Source organism: Triturus cristatus, chromosome 10 (assembly GCF_964204655.1).
Source record: "Triturus cristatus chromosome 10, aTriCri1.1, whole genome shotgun sequence".
In the NCBI taxonomy this organism is placed as follows: Eukaryota; Metazoa; Chordata; class Amphibia; order Caudata; family Salamandridae; genus Triturus; species Triturus cristatus.
The window spans coordinates 1,233,785,104-1,233,803,621 of NC_140593.1; the positions used below are offsets into that span (position 1 = coordinate 1,233,785,104).

The 18,518-nt window shown below is 44.5% G+C and overlaps 1 protein-coding gene across 2 annotated transcripts in view; it reads left to right on the plus strand.

Annotated features, from left to right (window-relative positions):
• The window catches only part of WNK3 (WNK lysine deficient protein kinase 3), a 1,041,636-nt gene that overhangs the window by 645,457 nt on the left and 377,661 nt on the right, over positions 1 to 18,518 (plus strand). For both annotated transcript variants that reach the window (XM_085629857.1, XM_085629858.1), the window contains exon 13: positions 2,714 to 2,830. In XM_085629857.1, coding sequence (XP_085485983.1) covers positions 2,714 to 2,830 — 117 coding nt within the window. The remainder of the gene's footprint in view (positions 1 to 2,713; positions 2,831 to 18,518) is intronic.

Consider the following 18,518-nt stretch of genomic DNA (forward strand, 5'->3'; position numbering starts at 1 on the left):
TTTTGAGGCTTCAGATGGGAATATTGCCAGAGAGCACGCTAGACCTGGTAGAGACACTGGATCCGCCCACCATCACCGATCTAGGGGCAACAAACTACACAAATCCCTACCCAATAACACACCCCTTCCTCTGCGGCTACAGCAAAACCACTTTCATTTGCCTTAGATGCCGCACCCAATAGGAATTCAAATCACCTTTTTACTGCACGGGTGGCAGAGCATCACAGCAGACCAGCAGGTGCTCCAAATTGTCCAGAACTGATAGGCCCTCCCCTTCCTTTCCAGCCTTCCCACTTACCTCCCACACCACAATGCCTCCTGGAGGACTATATGTCCATCCTGCAAAGGGATATTCAGGCTTTCTTGGTCAAGGTAGCCATAGAAAGGATGGCGGCATCAGAAGTTGGGACTGGTTGTTATTCCAGTTACTTCCTGGTGCTGAAGAAAGATGGAGGCCCCCAACCTATATTTGATCTTCACCCTCTGAACTTCTCCCTCAGGAAGGACACGTTCAGCATGCTCACCCTGGCCATTGGTCTGTCTGCCGTTAATCCAGGCGACAGTATGGTGGCGGTGGATCTGCTGGACGCTAATTTTCACTTCCCTGTCCTGCAGCCCCACAGGCGCTACCTGTGGTTCCAGGTGGGATATGAGCACTTTCAGTCCTCAGTGATCGTCTTCGGCCTTACCAATGCATCTCGGTTATTCACGAATGTCATGGTAGTGGTCGTATGGCTTCATCATGAACCATCTTCGTACCCAGTGCCAGGCTGAGCATGCGTTCTCGTCTGGAATGTCTAGAAAAAATCTGAGCTGAGATCTACTAAGGCATCAGTGGTCAAAAGAAGGACGATTGGGAGGAAAGGATTCAGATGTCCTGAAGTGCCATGCAGTCCTCCTCTGGGTGCGGGGAATATAACATGTTTCAAGAACTTCTGTTCAGCAGCCTTTGCCAATGCAATTCTTTGTAGTGGATACTTCAATTGAATGATGGAAGCTCACTTGGAGGAGCTCTCTGATCAAGGGAAGCGGCCTTCTGTAGAGATGGTGTATCACATCAACATGCTGGCGCTGAGGGCATTCCATCTAGCCCTCTAATGCTGCCACTGCATTGCCCATTCTGCTTCAGATGGAAAGTGCTCCAAGAACGCAATGAAAGGAGTCCCCCGCCCCCCAAATCAGGAGATCTCCCTTGGAACTAAAAATTGTCCTATCAATTTTGATTTTCCCATTCACACTGACTCGCAAATAAGACTTAAAAAAACTGTCATGGAAGGTGGCTTTCCTTGTAGTTATTACCTTGTTTAGCATGAGCTTCAGCCTCTCTGCACAAATTAACCTTAGATGGAGTGTAGTAAAGAATCCTTTCAAACTCTTCTTTATCTGACAGCAAGGTGTTTGCATGCAATAGATGTCCTCGCTAAGACTCTTCTTAGAGAAGACAAAAGATATTGCCATTTAACCAAATGTTTGTCTTCTAATATTTGGTTCTAGTAATTGGTTAATGCTGGAATCACGTCCATAAAGCAGCCCATAGCTGGGTGAGTAGGATTCTGTATAATTACATTGCACCCAAAGTAGAACTGGCTTCTTTCGGGGAAACTTTTATTCCTTTCCACAAGTGACAAAAATGCTGCTTCTGCAGTCTTGAGGAATATTCCCATTCCAGCCATTTAACAAAGCGACTACCTGGAAGTCACCTATGATATTAAGACTCCAGTCGCGATTCCCTTGTTGATCAAGCTTCACTCACAAGTAATTTCCCTGAATAATTATCCTTTTTCCTTCTCTGCTTTTAGATGCCTTCTCTGTGGTCAGGGCTTTTTAATTAGCTTGCTATTCTAGTCTATTGTTTGAATATTAGAGAGAAAAACGTGACAGAAGTCAAAGTTTCTTAGCTGTCATTTATATTCTCGATCATAGATATTTTCTCTGAATCTATTAATATAACCCCATCCCTCAGTTCCAGTAGCATGGTCTGATATTTTAATGTGTATCTTGAACCTTTCACTGTGTTTTCTTGAAAACTAAGATAACTATCTGATCCTACAATGTGTGACGTGATGGCTGTAAGCCTTCCAGAACTGCCATGGAGTATATCTAATGCTTATCTAAATGCTACATTTTTCTTTATTTTTATGTTAGGTAAGGGTTAAATTGTATTCTTTTGAGCCAAATGTACCATTTGACAACTTCTGCTATTTGAAATATATTTTTCTAAAAACCTAAAGAAAAGATGAGAGAATATTGCCTTCTATAGGCCTATTTCTTTCATTTGTATAACTTTTTCATCACTAATTCACAAGAAAACAATATATAATAGTGTTCTGGAGATTCCCCCCATACTTGGAGATATTCTATTGTTTATTGATTTGTAGATAATACCAATGACTAAAATCTTGGATTTCATGTAACTTTTGTTGGTGTGGAGTACTTAGTAACTGAGCTTCTGGCGTTACTGAACCTGAAAAGCCACTTCAAGAAATATTGTGCTTATCCTGTGGCCTCTTCTTGAAACCCTATTTTTTTTTCTCCAGGACTACTATTTTTAGAAAAATAATAAATGTTTCTACAAAGTTATTTGTTTGAGAGAGTAGCTTGTCTGTGTTGGCCCATTCAATTTTTGACTGGACTTTGCACCCTGTAAGGTTGCTTTGCCTCTAACGCAAAGACTTGCATGCAAAGCATTTGATTATTTTTCCTCTGTAACTAGGTTTCAACCTCTGGAGACAACATGGTGGAGTGCCAGCTTGAGACTCACAACAATAAAATGGTGACCTTCAAGTTTGACGCAGATGGAGATGCCCCAGAAGATATTGCTGACTACATGGTGAGTATTGAAAGTTGTGATGTTTTTTTTAAATCTTTAGCTGCAAGGTTGTTTCCTGACCCCCTTCGGTTGAACATTATTGCCGACTACATGGTATTGAAAGTCATGATGTTTGTCTTATGTCTGGATGTTAGTGTGTTGCCTGGCTCAGGTAGGGATAGCATCATTTTGTCTCATACCCTTGACCCAGTTAGTACTACTGCACCATCCCCTTTTGTTCAACTTTTGAAGAACACATTCACCCTTTTTTTTATTTTTTATTTAAACTTTGCCTTTACACAAGAATTACATTTGACAAGATGATCTTTAAAACATCATAAAATCATTAACATTCAGCACAGAAAATCTTTAATTTCTCCATTCCTTCTCCTTTATAAATCCTAAAGAGTTAAAACAGCTATGCCGTTTAAACCTATCACTTCACTATATCACTACAAGGCCCAAAGTAAAAAAGCATGGGCATTTGTAAAAAATAAAACTTCTAAAGTGTGATGCAATGGGAAACCTATCAGGTTTTTACCTCCACTCTTTTTAGTTCTGTGAAGTCAATTTAAGGCTGTAAAGTACTGTCTAAGAATGCTATAGTGCCTCCCCTTTCCAATGTATAATAATTAGGTCTTTTTACACTATTCTTCAGCCTCTAGCGCGGTATTCTATTCCTTTGCTTTAGAATTTCTTAATTTAAAAAAATGGGTGAAGTATGGCAGTCAGCGGTTTCGGTGCAATCTAGCAGATTTAAAACCTCAAACACATGATCATTTTCATTAACTTCTGCAAGACTTGTATGAAAAACGTATCTTTCAGTTTCACTAATCGCCTTGCCATTTTTCCCTCAAATCCCACCCTTCCACTAGGTATTGCACTCTTACTGTTGTAATTTTGTCTGAAATATCACTAAATAGAATCCATCCCAGCATCTAGGGCTTTATTGAATAGTATTTTTTTCCTTTATTACTTAGTACAAAGTGCAGCCTAGTACAGAATGTGGCAGATATTCTTTCTGATCAAATGTGTTTGTGTTCCTGGCTGTCAACAGTAGCTTCATCATATTTCCAAACAAGCACAAAAATGTTGCATTCCACTGGGTTACTTAAATTTATCAAGTATGTTTGTGGATGTGGTGAGCCATCAGGCTAATTCTTAAGCATCATACCTGTCTAGAACTAGAAAGGTCAATTTTTGGTGGAAGGCCAACAATATTTTTGATGAAATTTAGCATGATGAGCTGAGATCCCCGTCCACCAAGTTAACCGTACTGTTTTATGCCACGTCCTAAACACATGATTAAGACAGGAACGCAGGTGCAGTCCTGTGGGGAGCCACTGGCCACACTGTCTGTTTCATCTCTATGCGCTCGGCACTGTTTCTATTACTAACAACCAAGAAAGACTGTTAATAATAGAAATGAAGGGTGCAGGATTAGACCCTTCTTAGTAAGGAATTGAGTTCTATTTCTGTTTTATCTGTGTTTGTACCATGCATAGATCTGGTGATAAGTTTGGTTCCACTTATCCAGCATTGGCATGTCGAACTGGGAACCCTTGGTAGATGCAGCACTACCCCAACCCAACTATTAACATTGAAATCAATAGGCTACTTGTTACACATCCACCTTATGTCGCTCGACCTCCAGTCAGGTGCAGGGGCTGAGAGCTCCAACCCTTGGAGAACCTGTCAATTTCCCTATCTCATGTTTACAGGTAACCTGAGCTCTGTTTTTGACATCCTCATGGCTGAGGCGTCTCACTCCAAATATTTACTTCGGCCTTGTTCTGTGTATGGAGTGAGGAAGATCTCAGAAAAAGTCCACTCAATGAATAAAGAATAAAGTAGGGTTGATGACCTATCTGTTAACTTCCAAATGGCAAGAAACCTTTATCTAAGGCTTCATATCTGATGTCGGTGATGAGACCTGCTAAGATAAAACCCGTCCCTGCAGTTAAATAAAACCTGCGAAAGTCTGGTTGGTGAAGAGCTACTCGCCAACATTCTGTCCATCAGTGAAGCATTTGGCAACAACAGCATCATCATAGTCGAAAACCATCTCATCAACAAAGACATTGTTGACGAAGAGAGATTCCACAGACACCTGTGCCTTTTAACATGTAAGCAACCCCAGCAGTCACGGTCTCGGCACCCAATCCCTTAACAGCAATACCATTGACCATGATTTTGTTGACAACAGTGACACCTTCACTAACTTTGGCCCATCCAAAGACTTTAATATCTTCAGTGTTATCTCTTGCACCTAGTATCACTGTAACAATTACTCCAGAACCACCAATGTAGCTCTTAGATGACTCGTTGCCATCTTGTAGCTAAGGAGAAATAAGAGCACTACTAACAGAGCAGTTAAGAAGGTAGCAGCCAACCTCCATGCTTTTTTATGATGACATGCAAACTCGCTCTGCTTTACAGGACATCATTATTTATGCGTCCATCATCTGCCTGCGAATTTGAATGAGGAAGAGGGGTTTGATTACTAAGAACCCATTTATTATTATTTTCCGGGGTTTTAAATAGAGCAAACTTAAAGGTATCTGGTATCAGAGCACTTTACATGAGCACCAGTTGCTTACACAAGGACACATTAATTTTTGTTTGGCACGGGAGAGATTAAGTGATTTGCTCACAATCACAGGATTGCCGAGACTCGAACCCAGTTCCCCAGATTTGAGATCGGCCGCCCTCGCTGATGGGCCACATCCTCTCCCCATTATGGCCTCTAGTGGAGCAACCAGTTCTTCCAAGAAGGTCTACGCAGGGGCAGCTCCTCCATAATGGCTCCCCACTCGTCCGAGCCAGTCAAAGAAAAGTAAAGTGATGATGAAACAATATCATTTTAATTTTCTTTGACTGGATTTGACTTGAGTGGAGGTGGGGTGGGGCTATGACAGGTAGGTGGTGGCACTTAGAGGTGAGCATGTATGTTTGACTGTCCTAAGCCGGCCCCACATGCATGCGCACTTTTATTTCTCCAACCCTGCTGTGAATGCGGCTGTGTTCACAGCCAGGTTGGTGAAATGCCTCAGGCTCACAGGCAGTGTCTGAGTGGCAGAGCAAGTCGCTCAGACCAGTCCAGACGCTGCTCTCCAGCAGAGCAGCATCTGTGTTGGCTGAACAGCCTCTGCCTTCCTAGAGACTGCTGGTAGAGCGCCAAGGTGGCAGGCGGCCATCGGCTGCGTCGGAGACTGCTGGGGAAATGGTAGTTTTTTAAAAATTATTATCGTTATGGAAGGCGACAGCAGAGTAAAGGCAAAGGCCCATCGTTCTACAGGGACCAAGCTTGAGCCCAACATAGCTGAATTTTTGGGCAGCCTATTCCCTCAGTTTCCATGCCTGTGGAGGTAAAGGCGCAGGTGCTCTAGAAAGCCTGGGAACAAACTTGCCTCATAAGTAGGTGTTGAACATTGTGAAGCTTAGACTCACAATTGAGTTCATTTTTAAACCACGAACAATGCCTCCACAAAAGAAACATCAAATGCATCTGGAGGCCCTGTGGTTAGAAATGATTAGACTGCTTCAAAAAGCAGCCATATTACCAGTCCTGAAACCTTGAAGACCTCACGGTTTTTGATCATATGTTTGCTGAGTCACATGAAAACCGGGAATGGCGCCTCATTTTGGACTTGAGAGCGTTAAACCTCCATAAAGAAGAAAAGTATCAGGATGATCTGGCTGCTGAAAGTTGTCCAGTCCATCAATGCATGAGGATTTCTTAGCACACCTAGATCTAGAAGACTTTCACTGCCTGGCTGGAGAACTTATCCTGCTGCTGCACCGCTGTTGCAAATGGCCAAAGGATGTGCGCAGAGGGTGTTGTTCACACGTGGAGGGTAGGGCACAAGTTCTGGCAGGTGGATCATGCGCAGTGGGGTTTGACTGTCTTTGGAGAGTTTGTGTCTTCTGCAGGACTCAGCCTCTGCAGTCAGACAGTGGCTGTGGAGGGCAGTCGGTGTGGCTAACCACTGCTACGTACGGCTACCGCCTGTGCGCAGGAGAAGTTGGCTACCTGTACATTTTGTAACTATAAAGTTTCTTGAACTTTGTGTTTTTATTTTGAGTCAGAGTTTTTTTTAGGCATACATTATGCTGAAATAAGCAATCCTAACCTAGAACTTCACTTTTACCTTAGTTTTTGTTTTGTACATATATGTATCTGATAGAGATTTCTAGCCGACGATTCCTTACCTTTAGAATATCCTCAGTTGTCTGATTTGGGTCCGGAACTTTTTGAGCAAACCCCTGCTCACCAGTAGGTGGTGTCGTTTGGCTCTGCGTGATGTTGTCCACACCAGAATTTGTGTGGGTGGGGCCTGTATAGGTGCCCTCCCAGTGCACTGACTTCAGTTCCTTCTTTCCCACGCCATCAGGGCGGACCCAAACAAGCTCCACACACACATTTTTTTGACTAGATTCTGTCGAGGTTTTGTCGAAGTCGACTAGTGTGCCTTTTTTTTCTCTAACTACTTTTTGCAGATGTCCCAGATGAAACCTGCTTGGTTCAAGCCATGTGATGCCTGTCACAGAAGTTCTCTTCAAGGGGATACTCATCAATAGTTCCAAGCACTAAATAGTCCCACCCACTTGCGGGGACCCTGGAGCATATACAAAAAATACATACATATATATGTGTATATATATATATATAGGTGTGTGTGTATGTATATATATATATATATATATATATATGTATGTATGTATATGTGTGTGTGTGTGTGTGTGTGTGTGTGTGTATATATATTATCTACTGGCGGTCGCCAGTAGATAGTTATAGTTAGGACCGTGTTTCCATAGGAAATCCGCAACATTCTATTTGGAATAACTTTGGCGCCGGTTGACGAATCCTCGCGAATTTTTCAAAACTAATGGGGCGCTACGCTCCGCTCCTACCCTGAAAGTCTCGGGGGGATTCGTCAAGCGGGGGCTGAGAAAAAAGGGGGGTCCCAAAACGCGTTTTCCCCATGCATTTTCCTATAGGACCTTTAGTCCGAGCTACAGCCCGAACGGCTGAACAGAATTACTTGAAATTGGGAAGAGAGGTAGTCCTCAGGTCAGGGATGTGCCTTTTGCAGGTCTGGTGTAAATCTGTTCAGTAGGTCCTGAGAAAATAGCATTTAAATCAATATATATATCTATAGGCGCGCTCCGTGCGCTTACGGTAAGCTTACCGTACGCGTACGGTGCCGTGCGCGAGCTCAATTCTGATTGGTGGTTACATGACTGTAAACATTCGAAGCGGTCGAAATCAGAAAGTATCGGCCGCCATTTTCTGTCTCTCGCACTGAAAAACAAAGGTTGATAACATGAAAAGGGGGCAACGAAGAGAGTAGCAGACCCCCTAGCGTTCGTCAGGGGGTTCACGAAGGACCAAAAAGTATAAAAAATAAACTTAATAATTTTAAAAAAAAATCGCGGAGTGCGCGTACGGTAAGCTTACCGTACTCGTACGGTAAAAAAAAATAAAAAATAAAAAGAATTAACAATCACATTTGATATATAAATCTAAGGACCCCCAAGGGAGAGAAAAAACTATTGATATTTTGTAAAAAAATGGCGAGGTATGCACGGTACGAAATGCGCAACGTGGGCGCTCGGTGCGCGAAGCGCACCGAGTGCCCACAGCGCGCGCACGGTGCGCGAAGTGCTCCGTGCGCGCAAAAATTAAAAATAAATACATAACTTAGCATTTAAAAAACCGTACAAATTCACTGAAAAAACCATAGGTTTCACACACGTTATAGTTAGGAATTAGCATTTAAAAAACCTTGCAAATTCACTTAAAAAAACCATAGGTTTCACACAAGTTCTAGTTAGCTGTACATTTCACTCGTAAAAAACCAATGAAATTCCACGTTATAGTTAGATCAGGTAACTATAACTTGCGCGACCGCAATGCACAATGTGTCATTTCAGATGTCATCATTGATGTCATGAGTGATGTCACTGACCATGTCATAAGTGATGTAATATGTGACGTCATCAGCAGTTTATTGTGGGCGCGCAAGTTATAGTTACCTGATCTAACTATAACGTGGAATTTCATTGGTTTTTTACGAGTGAAATGTACAGCTAACTATAACTTGTGTGAAACCTATGGTTTTTTAAGTGAATACATATATATATATATATATATATATATATATATATATATTACCTACTGGCGGTCGCCAGTAGGTAGTTATAGTTAGGACCACGTTTCCATAGGAAATCCGCAACATTCTATTTTGAATAACTTTGGCGCCGGTCGACGAATCCTCGCGAATTTTTCAAAATAGGTGGGGCGCTACGCTCCGCTCTTACCCTGAAAGTCTCGGGGGGATTCGTCAAGCGGGGGCTGAGATAAAAGGGGGGTCCCAAAATGCGTTTTTCCCATGCATTTTTCCATAGGACCTTTAGACACAGCTACAGCCCGAACGGCTGAACAGAATTACTTGAAATTTGGCAGAGAGGTAGTCCTCAGGTCAAGGAAGTGCCTTTTGTAGGTTTGGTGTAAATCTGTTCAGTAGATTCTGAGAAAATAGCCTTTAAACCAATATATATATCTGAGCCAGCTTACGGTGCGCTTACGGTGCGCTTACCGTACGCGTACGGTGGCGTGCGCGAGCGCGATTCTGATTGGCTGTTAGATCTTAGTAAACATTCGAATCGGTCGAAACCAGGAAGCGGCGGCCGCCATTTTCTCTCTCGCTCTCTGAGTTGGGCAGCAAAAACGAAGCCCAAAAATGTGTAAAGAGGCAGTTTCTTGAGATCCTAACCACCCAGGATTGATATAGGGGTCCCCAAACAACCCCCAAGCCCAAAAAAATAAAAAAAAATTTTTCGGAAATTCGCCGATTACGCGTACGGCAAAAAAATTTTTTTAAAAAATGTATCCACATTCTCCCCACCCCGTGTGCAAATGGTGCCCGCAGGGCACCATTTGTGCATGGCCTATCACAACTATGAAATTAACAAAAAATACATTTCACAAAGATGCGCATAATATGTCCCCCATGTGTGCACGGTGCGCGAAGCGCATCGTGCGTACATGGCCCATCCCGCATAACGTGGGCACGCAGTGCGCACAGCGCACCGCATGACCACCGTGCGTGCACGGCACTAACTGCGTAAAGTGGGCGCGCGGTGCACGAAGCGCACCGCGTGCTAACTGTGTGCGCACGGTGCGCGGAGCGCACCGTGCGCGCACGGAACGAACTGCGTTAACTGGGCGCGCACGCCACGAATGGCGTAAAGTAACTTAGCATTTAAAAAACCGTACAAATTCACTGAAAAATCCATAGGTTTCACACACGTTATAGTTAGGAATTAGCATTTAAAAAACCTTGCAAATTCACTGAAAAAACCATAGGTTTCATACATGTTATAGTTAGCTGTACATTTCACTCGTAAAAAACCAATGAAATTCCCCCGTTATAGTTAGTGCAGGCAACTATAACTCACGCGACCGCAATCTTCTGCTGATGACATATGTGTCTTTATGAAAAAAAAATATTTGTAATATATGTATAGCTAAAATTTAATGGAAGAAGACAGGGGCAAATAAGTGTCTAAATACAGTATTAGCATCAGCAGAGGATTGCGGTCGCGTGAGTTATAGTTGCCTGCACTAACTATAACGGGGGAATTTCATTGGTTTTTTACGAGTGAAATGTACAGCTAACTATAGCATGTATGAAACCTATGGTTTTTTCAGTGAATATATATATATATATATATGTTCGAGGCATATGAGCTGCAGATTACACTGTGCATAGATCGCCATCTGGTGTTGGGCCCGGATGTTTGCAGTTGTTTTTCCTCTTGGAAAGTCTTTGGAAGTCACGAGGTATGTGACTCCTCCTTTGGATCGTATTGCGCATGGGCTTCGGCTCCATCCTCAGATTGTTTTTTTCCGCCATCGGGCTCGGGTTTGATCTTCGCGCTCTGGTTCCGAACAGTTTCCAGTTCTTCGATCAGCGCGCAGTCCTCCCCCTTTCGCTGTATTGTTTTCGATCACGATCTCCACACTCGACGCGACTCATCGTTCGAAGTCTTCGATTCTGGTCGTCGACGAAGGCCTTCGGGCCTACCCAAGCTCCGGTCCTGGCTGATGGAAAGGACTCCATTCAAAAAATTTCCTCGATGTGGGTCCAAATTTCCCCACACCGATCTCCATGAGGTGTGCAACCTCTGCCTCTCCCCTGAACACGAGGCTCAAGACTGTCCGGCGTGCAAATCCTTCCGGTCCAAGAAGACCATTTGAGACCGAAGGGCGAGGAGAACCACGGCACACTCGTGGACAGCGATCCCAGACAACATCTTCGGAGAAGGTGTCGATGACCTAGACGACTGGCTAATAAAAGCCAGTTCATACAACCAGTGTGTACAACACACGCATGCCACTATCGAGCTACTTTCACCAACTGGGCTTCACGGTAAACCACGCAAAGTCCCATCTGCAACCATCCCACCTAAAACAATACCTCGGTGCCACCATAGACACCTCAAAAGCGCTAGCCTATCCCAGTCCTGCCAGGATAGCAAGCATTCAGGCTCTCCGTGCCAAATTTCAACCAGAACACTCTCTGCCAGCTCGAGTGTTCATGCAACTTATAGGAATGATGGCCTCTTGCATATTCATAGTACCTCACGCAAGACTCCAGATGCGTCCTCGCCAAAAGTGCTTAGCGCGCCAATGGAACCAGGCCCAGGGTCAATTAACAGATCTGGTGTTGGTAGACGGTCGTACCCATCGCTCTCTGCAGTGGTGGACCACAAACCTTTCCAAAGGGCGACCGTTCCTGGACCCGGTTCCTCAGATAGTACTGACAACGGACGCATCGCTCTCTGGCTGGGGAGCTCACCTACTACATCACACCATGCAGGGCAGGTGGACGCCTCAACAAAAGTTGCCCCACATCAACCATCTAGAGTTACTAGCCATATTCTTAGCCCTAAAGGCCTTTCAAACACATGTCTCAGGCAAGGCCGTCTTAGTCCGCACCGACAATATGACACCCATGTACTATTTACAAAAACAAGGCGGCACACACTCTCCGCAGCTCTCTCAGCTAGCACAGAGCATATGGAGATGGGCCATACCCCAAAAAATCTTTATCCTAGCCCAACATGTCCCAGGAGTCCAAAACACTATGGCGGATCTGCTGAGCAGACAAACACAACAGATCCACGAGTGGGAACTCCATCCACAAGTTCTTCACCCGTACTTTCCGATGTGAGGGCATCCACAGATAGACCTCTTCGCCTCCCAAGAAAACGCCAAATGCCCAAGCTTCGCCGCCAGATATCCACACCCATTGTCCAAAGGCAATGCGATATGGATGAACTGGTCAGGCAGATCTGCGTACGCTTTTCCACCTCTCCCACTCATTCCATTAGTGGTGCGCAAACTACAACAACACTCCCTCACTCTCATCCTAGTAGTTCCAACTTGGGCCAGACAACCGTGGTACACCACACTGCTGGAACTATCTGTAGTACCGCACCAAAATTTACACCTCTCTCCACGCCTCTTAACCCAGAACCATGGAGAGATCAGGCACCCGGACCCAGCTCAGCTCAACCTTGCGATCTGACTCCTGAAATCCTAGAATTCGGTTATCTAAATCTTCCCCCTGACTGTATGAACGTCATTAGAGAAGCTAGGCAACCTACCACTAGAGCTTGCTACGCAGCCAAGTGGAAACGTTTTGTGGTCTATTGTCACAACAATACCTTCAATCCCCTAGATGTGTCCATTCAACACATCATAGGCTATTTACTACACCTACAAAGATGCAATCTAGCCTACACTTCTATTAGACTGCACCTTGCAGCCATAGCAGCTAATCTACAAAACAGGCAACATCTATCACTCTTTCGAGTACCTGCCATAAAAGCCTTCATGGAAGGCCTCAAAAGAATAATTCCCCCCAGAGTGCCACCCTCACCTGTGTGGAACCTAAACATCGTTCTCACCAGACTAATGGGGCCTCTCTTTGAACCTCTACAGAAATGTGAACTTCAATTCCTAACATGGAAAACTGCTTTTCTTGTAGCCATCACTTCCCTCAGAAGGGTCAGTGAGATACAAGCACTCACCATTCAAGAACCTTTTCTGCAAATGCACCATAACAAGGTTGTTCTCCGTACTAATCCAAAATTCCTCCCTAAAGTCATTTCTCCCTTTCACCTAAGCCAATCTGTGGAACTGCCCGTATTCTTCTCGCAACCACAGACCGTTGCAGAAAGAGCTCTCCACACATTAGATGTCAAACGAGCCTTACTCTACTACATCGAGAGAACACAACCCTTTCGTAAGACCAAACAACTGTTTGTTTCCTTCTCACCACCACATAAAGGCAACCCCATCTCCAAATCTGGGATAGCTAGGTGGATTGTCAAATGCATTCAGATTTGCTACCACAAAGCAAAACGAACACTATCTGTTCCCCCTAAAGCCCACTCTACACGTAAGATAAGGGCTGCCATGGCATTCTTAGGGAACATCTCCTTAGATGATATCTGCAAAGCAGCTACATGGTCAACACCGCACACTTTCACTAAACACTATTGTGTAGATGTGCAAACTAAGCAACAAGCTAGTGTGGGCCTGGCTGTACTCAAAACATTGTTTCAAACCACTGCAACAGATACTGGTGGTTGCCGCTAAGGATGGGTACTGCTATATAATCTATGCACAGTGTGTAATCTGCAGCTCATATGCCTCGAACGGAAAAATCCAACATACCAGTATGCATCTGTTCTTGGCATGTAGAGCTGCAGATCTACACATGCCCACCCGCCTCCCCGGCTACCTTTATCTGTTCCAGTTTATCTTATTTAGATACAAGACACATGGGCATCTTCACTGTTTATTACTACGCTCCATCATTTCCCTGCTGGTGAAAAACAATCTGAGGATGGAGCCGAAGCCCATGTGCAATACGATCCAAAGGAGGAGTCACATACCTTGTGACTTCCAAAGACTTTCCAAGAGGAAAAACAACTGCAAACATCCGGGCCCAACACCAGATGGCGATCTATGCACAGTGTGTAGATCTGCAGCTCTACATGCCAAGAACAGATGCATACTGGTAAGGTTACCTGATCTAACTATAACGTGGAATTTCATTGGTTTTTTACGAGTGAAATGTACAGCTAACTATAACATGTGTGAAACCTATGGTTTTTTCAGTGAATTTGCAAGGTTTTTTAAATGCTAAGTTATGTATTTATTTTTTATTTTTTTTTCTGGTTTTTCACTATGCGCACACCCTGCGCGCATGGTGCGCTTCGCGCCCCGCGCGCGCGCGCGCAGTCCATGCCGTGCGCGCCTCGCCTTTTTTTACGCAGTAGCATTTGTTTTTTTCTCCCTTGTGGGTCCTTTAATTTATTTAATAAATGTGATTGTTACTTCTTTATTTTTTTTTTTTTATTTTTTTTGCCGTGCGCGTACGGTAAGCTTACCGTACGCGTACCCCGCGATTTTTTTTTAAAATTATTAAATTTATTTTTCGTACTTTTGGGTCCTTCTTGGACCCCCTGACAAACACTAGGGGGTCTGCAACTCTCTTCGTTGCCCCCGTTTCACGTTCCCCACCTTTGTTTCTCAGTGCGAGAGACAGAAAAAGGCGGCCGACACTTCCTGATTTCGACCGATTCGAATGTTTACAGTCATGTAACCACCAATCAGAATTGAGCTCGCGCACGGCACCGTACGCGTACGGTAAGCTTACGGTAAGCGCACGGAGCGCGCTTACAGATATATATATTGATTTAAATGCTATTTTCTCAGGACCTACTGAACAGATTTACACCAGACCTACAAAAGGCACATCCTTGACCTGAGGACTACCTCTCTGCCAAATTTCAAGTAATTCTGTTCAGCCGTTCGGGCTGTAGCTGTGTCTAAAGGTCCTATGGAAAAATGCATGGGGAAAACGCGTTTTGGGACCCCCCTTTTTTCTCAGCCCCCGCTTGACGAATCCCCCCGAGACTTACAGGGTAGGAGCGGAGCGTAGCGCCCCATTAGTTTTGAAAATTTCGCGAGGATTCGTCGACCGGCGCCAAAGTTATTCCAAATAGAATGTTGCGGATTTCCTATGGAAACACGGTCCTAACTATAACTATCTACTGGCGACTGCCAGTAGATTATATATATATATATATATATATATATATATATATATATATGTTAAGACAAAAAAAAATAACCTTTACGTAGTCCCTACAAACATACTTGCATATACAGAACACATGCAGGCTAAGATGTTAAGATTGCATTGGATTTTTCATTTAAAATAAAATCAAACCCATATAGCATTTCTGTAATTTAAAAAAAACTAAAAATCATGCACTCTTTTAGTGCTCCCACTCAGCCCTTTATTTTAAAAAAAAACCAGCAAATAATAGCAGGCAATTAGCCCATAGGCTATGGAGATAACAACAATAGTAATAAACTAGCACTGTGCCTTTAAGACCTCCAGGATCTCCCTGCTCCCATCATGCACCACAGGTGACAGTTAAGTCAGTTCTTTTTTCCGGCTCCTTCTGTGAGGATCCTGGAGCATTGAGCTCGTCAACTTTTGATCTAGTCAGAGATTGGTTTCCTGAAAACCTTTTATCCATCCATTTGACGTTTCTTGACTGCTGGCAGCTTTTTTTTAGTCTTTTTCTGTCAATTTTACCAACTTTTTCTGTCAGAAATGCAAGCTTTATTAAACATATGTCCCTCCTGTGTGAAGAAAATGACAAAGTCGGACCCACACTCTGTATGTATTGTGTGTTTACCATCCTCACACAATCCAGAGAAGTGTTATTATTGCCAGCAATTCTTTAAAAGAACACTTAGGGACAGAGAAAAGATAAAGCTGCGTGCATTACTGGTGAGAGGAAAAGGAGCTTCCAGAAGCGGCCTTGAAAGCAGTCATGCTTTCGAAGAGCCCTCCTCTCGGGAAAGACACAGATCTGAGAAGAAACAACGTCATTCTGCCTCTCCAGCATCAAAATAGAAGCCGATCCCTGACTGTTCCCGCTCAGCGTCGAGATCAACGTCAGAAAAATAGGCAAGGCATGCTACAAGGTCAAGAGACAGATTGCTGTCGAAGCGTTCAGAGTCTCCGTTGTCAAAACGTAAGCAGGCGCCGAGGCTTACTACTTCGGGCTCGAAGTATGTTACACCAGAAAAGCATAAGTCGACGTCAAAGTCTGGGTTGACGTCGAAAATATTCCTATCAACGTTGAGACACCGGTCGATGTCCAGATCTCTGCCACCGTCACAGCAAGCATGACCGGCGTCGAATTTAGACTTCAAGGGCCCCGCCGCAGTCACACAGGCGGTCAAGGAGCCCGCCGCAGTCCCACCGGTAGTCTGCATCAAGGAGACCGCCGCCGTCACACAGGCGGTCGACGTTGAGGACCCCGCCGCAGCCACACAGGCGGTCGACGTTGACAGCGGTACAGTCAGTGTCTCCGGCTGCAGTTTGACATTCAACATCGAGAGAAGTAAATCCTATGGATGCGACAGGCATCACGTCATCAAGACCTCTCGTCTTCAGTGGAGGTACTAGTAAAGCCAAGATCGACGTTGAGGTCCATACGGTCGACGTCGAGGGAAGCATCTTCTTCTCCAGGCATCAATATAGTGCAGTGTGGAGAAGTGTGGCTCAATGATTAGAGCGGCAGACCCTGATGCAGAGGTCTAGCCCGGGACCAGGGTTCAATTCCCTGCCTCGGCGGGTCTTGGGCTCAAAATTCCACGGACCTGATCATTCTCGCCTCGGTGCCATTCCAATCATGGAGTCCCACTCTGCAACTCTGGGCAATAGCTTGCTTAATCTCCACAACGGCCCCCACAACGCTAAGGATGCCTGGCCTCCACCTTGGGGGTGCCCAGGAGTGGACGCCTCACAGGGAAAGCCAGGATGGGTTCCACAGCGGTATTCGTACAAGCGCCTTGAGACCCTTGCGGGTGAGTAGTGCGCTATACAAGTATCAATTTACATTTACAAATCACGCCGGAGGGATCACCGGTTGCAGAAAAACAGACACCTCCTGTTAACCTTTCGCCAAGATGGCGACAGAGTGTCTGACATTGAAGGGTTCCACCCAGAAGTCCTGGTTCAAACTACTCTCAAACATACTCTCCCTCCAGAGTCTCAGCTTTTCCTCCACCGGTTAAATCCACGGGAAGGTCTCCACAGAGGTAACCAAGGAGAGCTAGGTTTCCTCCAGCATGCCATTCCTGTTCCAGAACACCACTTCGGCGCTCTAGATCTCACCCTCCCTTCAAATCAAGAATAAGTAGGCAAAGGTCTCCGTCATGGTCTAAATCCTCAAGGGCATTTTTGAGAGACTATGCACCAACCCTTTCTGCTCCCCCCTCCCACCCCCAGCCAGAGTGTATCCTATTGATGACATGGTCAGTTTTAATAAAGTCCTCTGCAGGAGTGCCAACAAGTTGAATATTGATATGCCTGTGCTGATTTCTTCGGCATCTGTTAAATTCAAAACTTTACACCAACGGTCCTCGGCAAGGCTGTTAATCCCTTTGGTTCCTGGTCTGCTTGAACCAGCGCTGCAGACTTTTTAAACTCCAGCTGTGGTAGGTGCTGCCCCTTCACGTATCTCAAAAAAGTATGAGACACCTGGCCAGGATCCACTGTTCCTAGGGTCAGATCCTCCACCAGATTCTGTGATAGTGGCAGCAGTCAGGAAAAACATCCTGGAGCAACATCCTCTGCAGTCCCTCCTGAGAAGGAGAGTAAACACATGGACTCTTTGGGGAAAAGAATGTGCAGTACATCGGCATCCTTCATGAAAGTGGATAGTGCCTCAGCAATTCTTGGGAGGTACAACAGGTCTCTGTGGGACTCTTTATCTAGATTCACAGAGAAGCTGCCCCAAGAAGACCAGCAGGACTTTCATGAAATCTTGCAGGAAGGTGGTCTGGTTGCAAACCAGGTCATTAGCGCAGCTGCGGATGCATCGGATTTGGCTCCACATGGGTACTTCCATGGTATTTGCGCCAGAGGCTCGGCCTGGTTGCGTCTCACTGGTCTCAACCCGGAAGCGCAAAGGATTATGAATCTTCCTTTTAATGGCACTTCCTTGTTTGGCACTCATTTCATTTCATAAGGCTTTATTCGGAGCTTAAACACAAAGTCCATAAAAGCACATACATTTACACAGCAGATACAACAGTCATAAAACCATGGTTATAAAAATACAGTACAAATTACAAGATTTAAAAAACGGTTAAAATAGTTAAAATAGCATACTAGACCTTGCTTTAATAGCTTGAAGGAGAAAAGTAGCAGTGAGAAAGCAAACATCAGGGTTGGGATTAAAAAGCAACTTCATTGCATCTTGTACATTCCTAACTCCATACTCAAAAGGATGGGTTTTAAATAAGCTGAGCGAAAATTACCATATAAATTACACAGCAATAGAAAGTGCGTAGTGCTTTGTGCTGAAACATTATCACAAGGGCATGGACCATTCGGGTGTTTTTTAATGCATGGGAAGGCCACCAAATGGTGCACTATCCCAAACCTTAATCTCGTAAGGACAAACTGATGGGAAGCTCGGGTGGCTAAACTCAAATACGGTTGAAAACCCACAGTCTCACAAAATCTTCCGTAGAGCATACATGTAGTAAGATTGCCACTGACCCTCTCCCGCCTCTCTGATTTATGGTTCATAA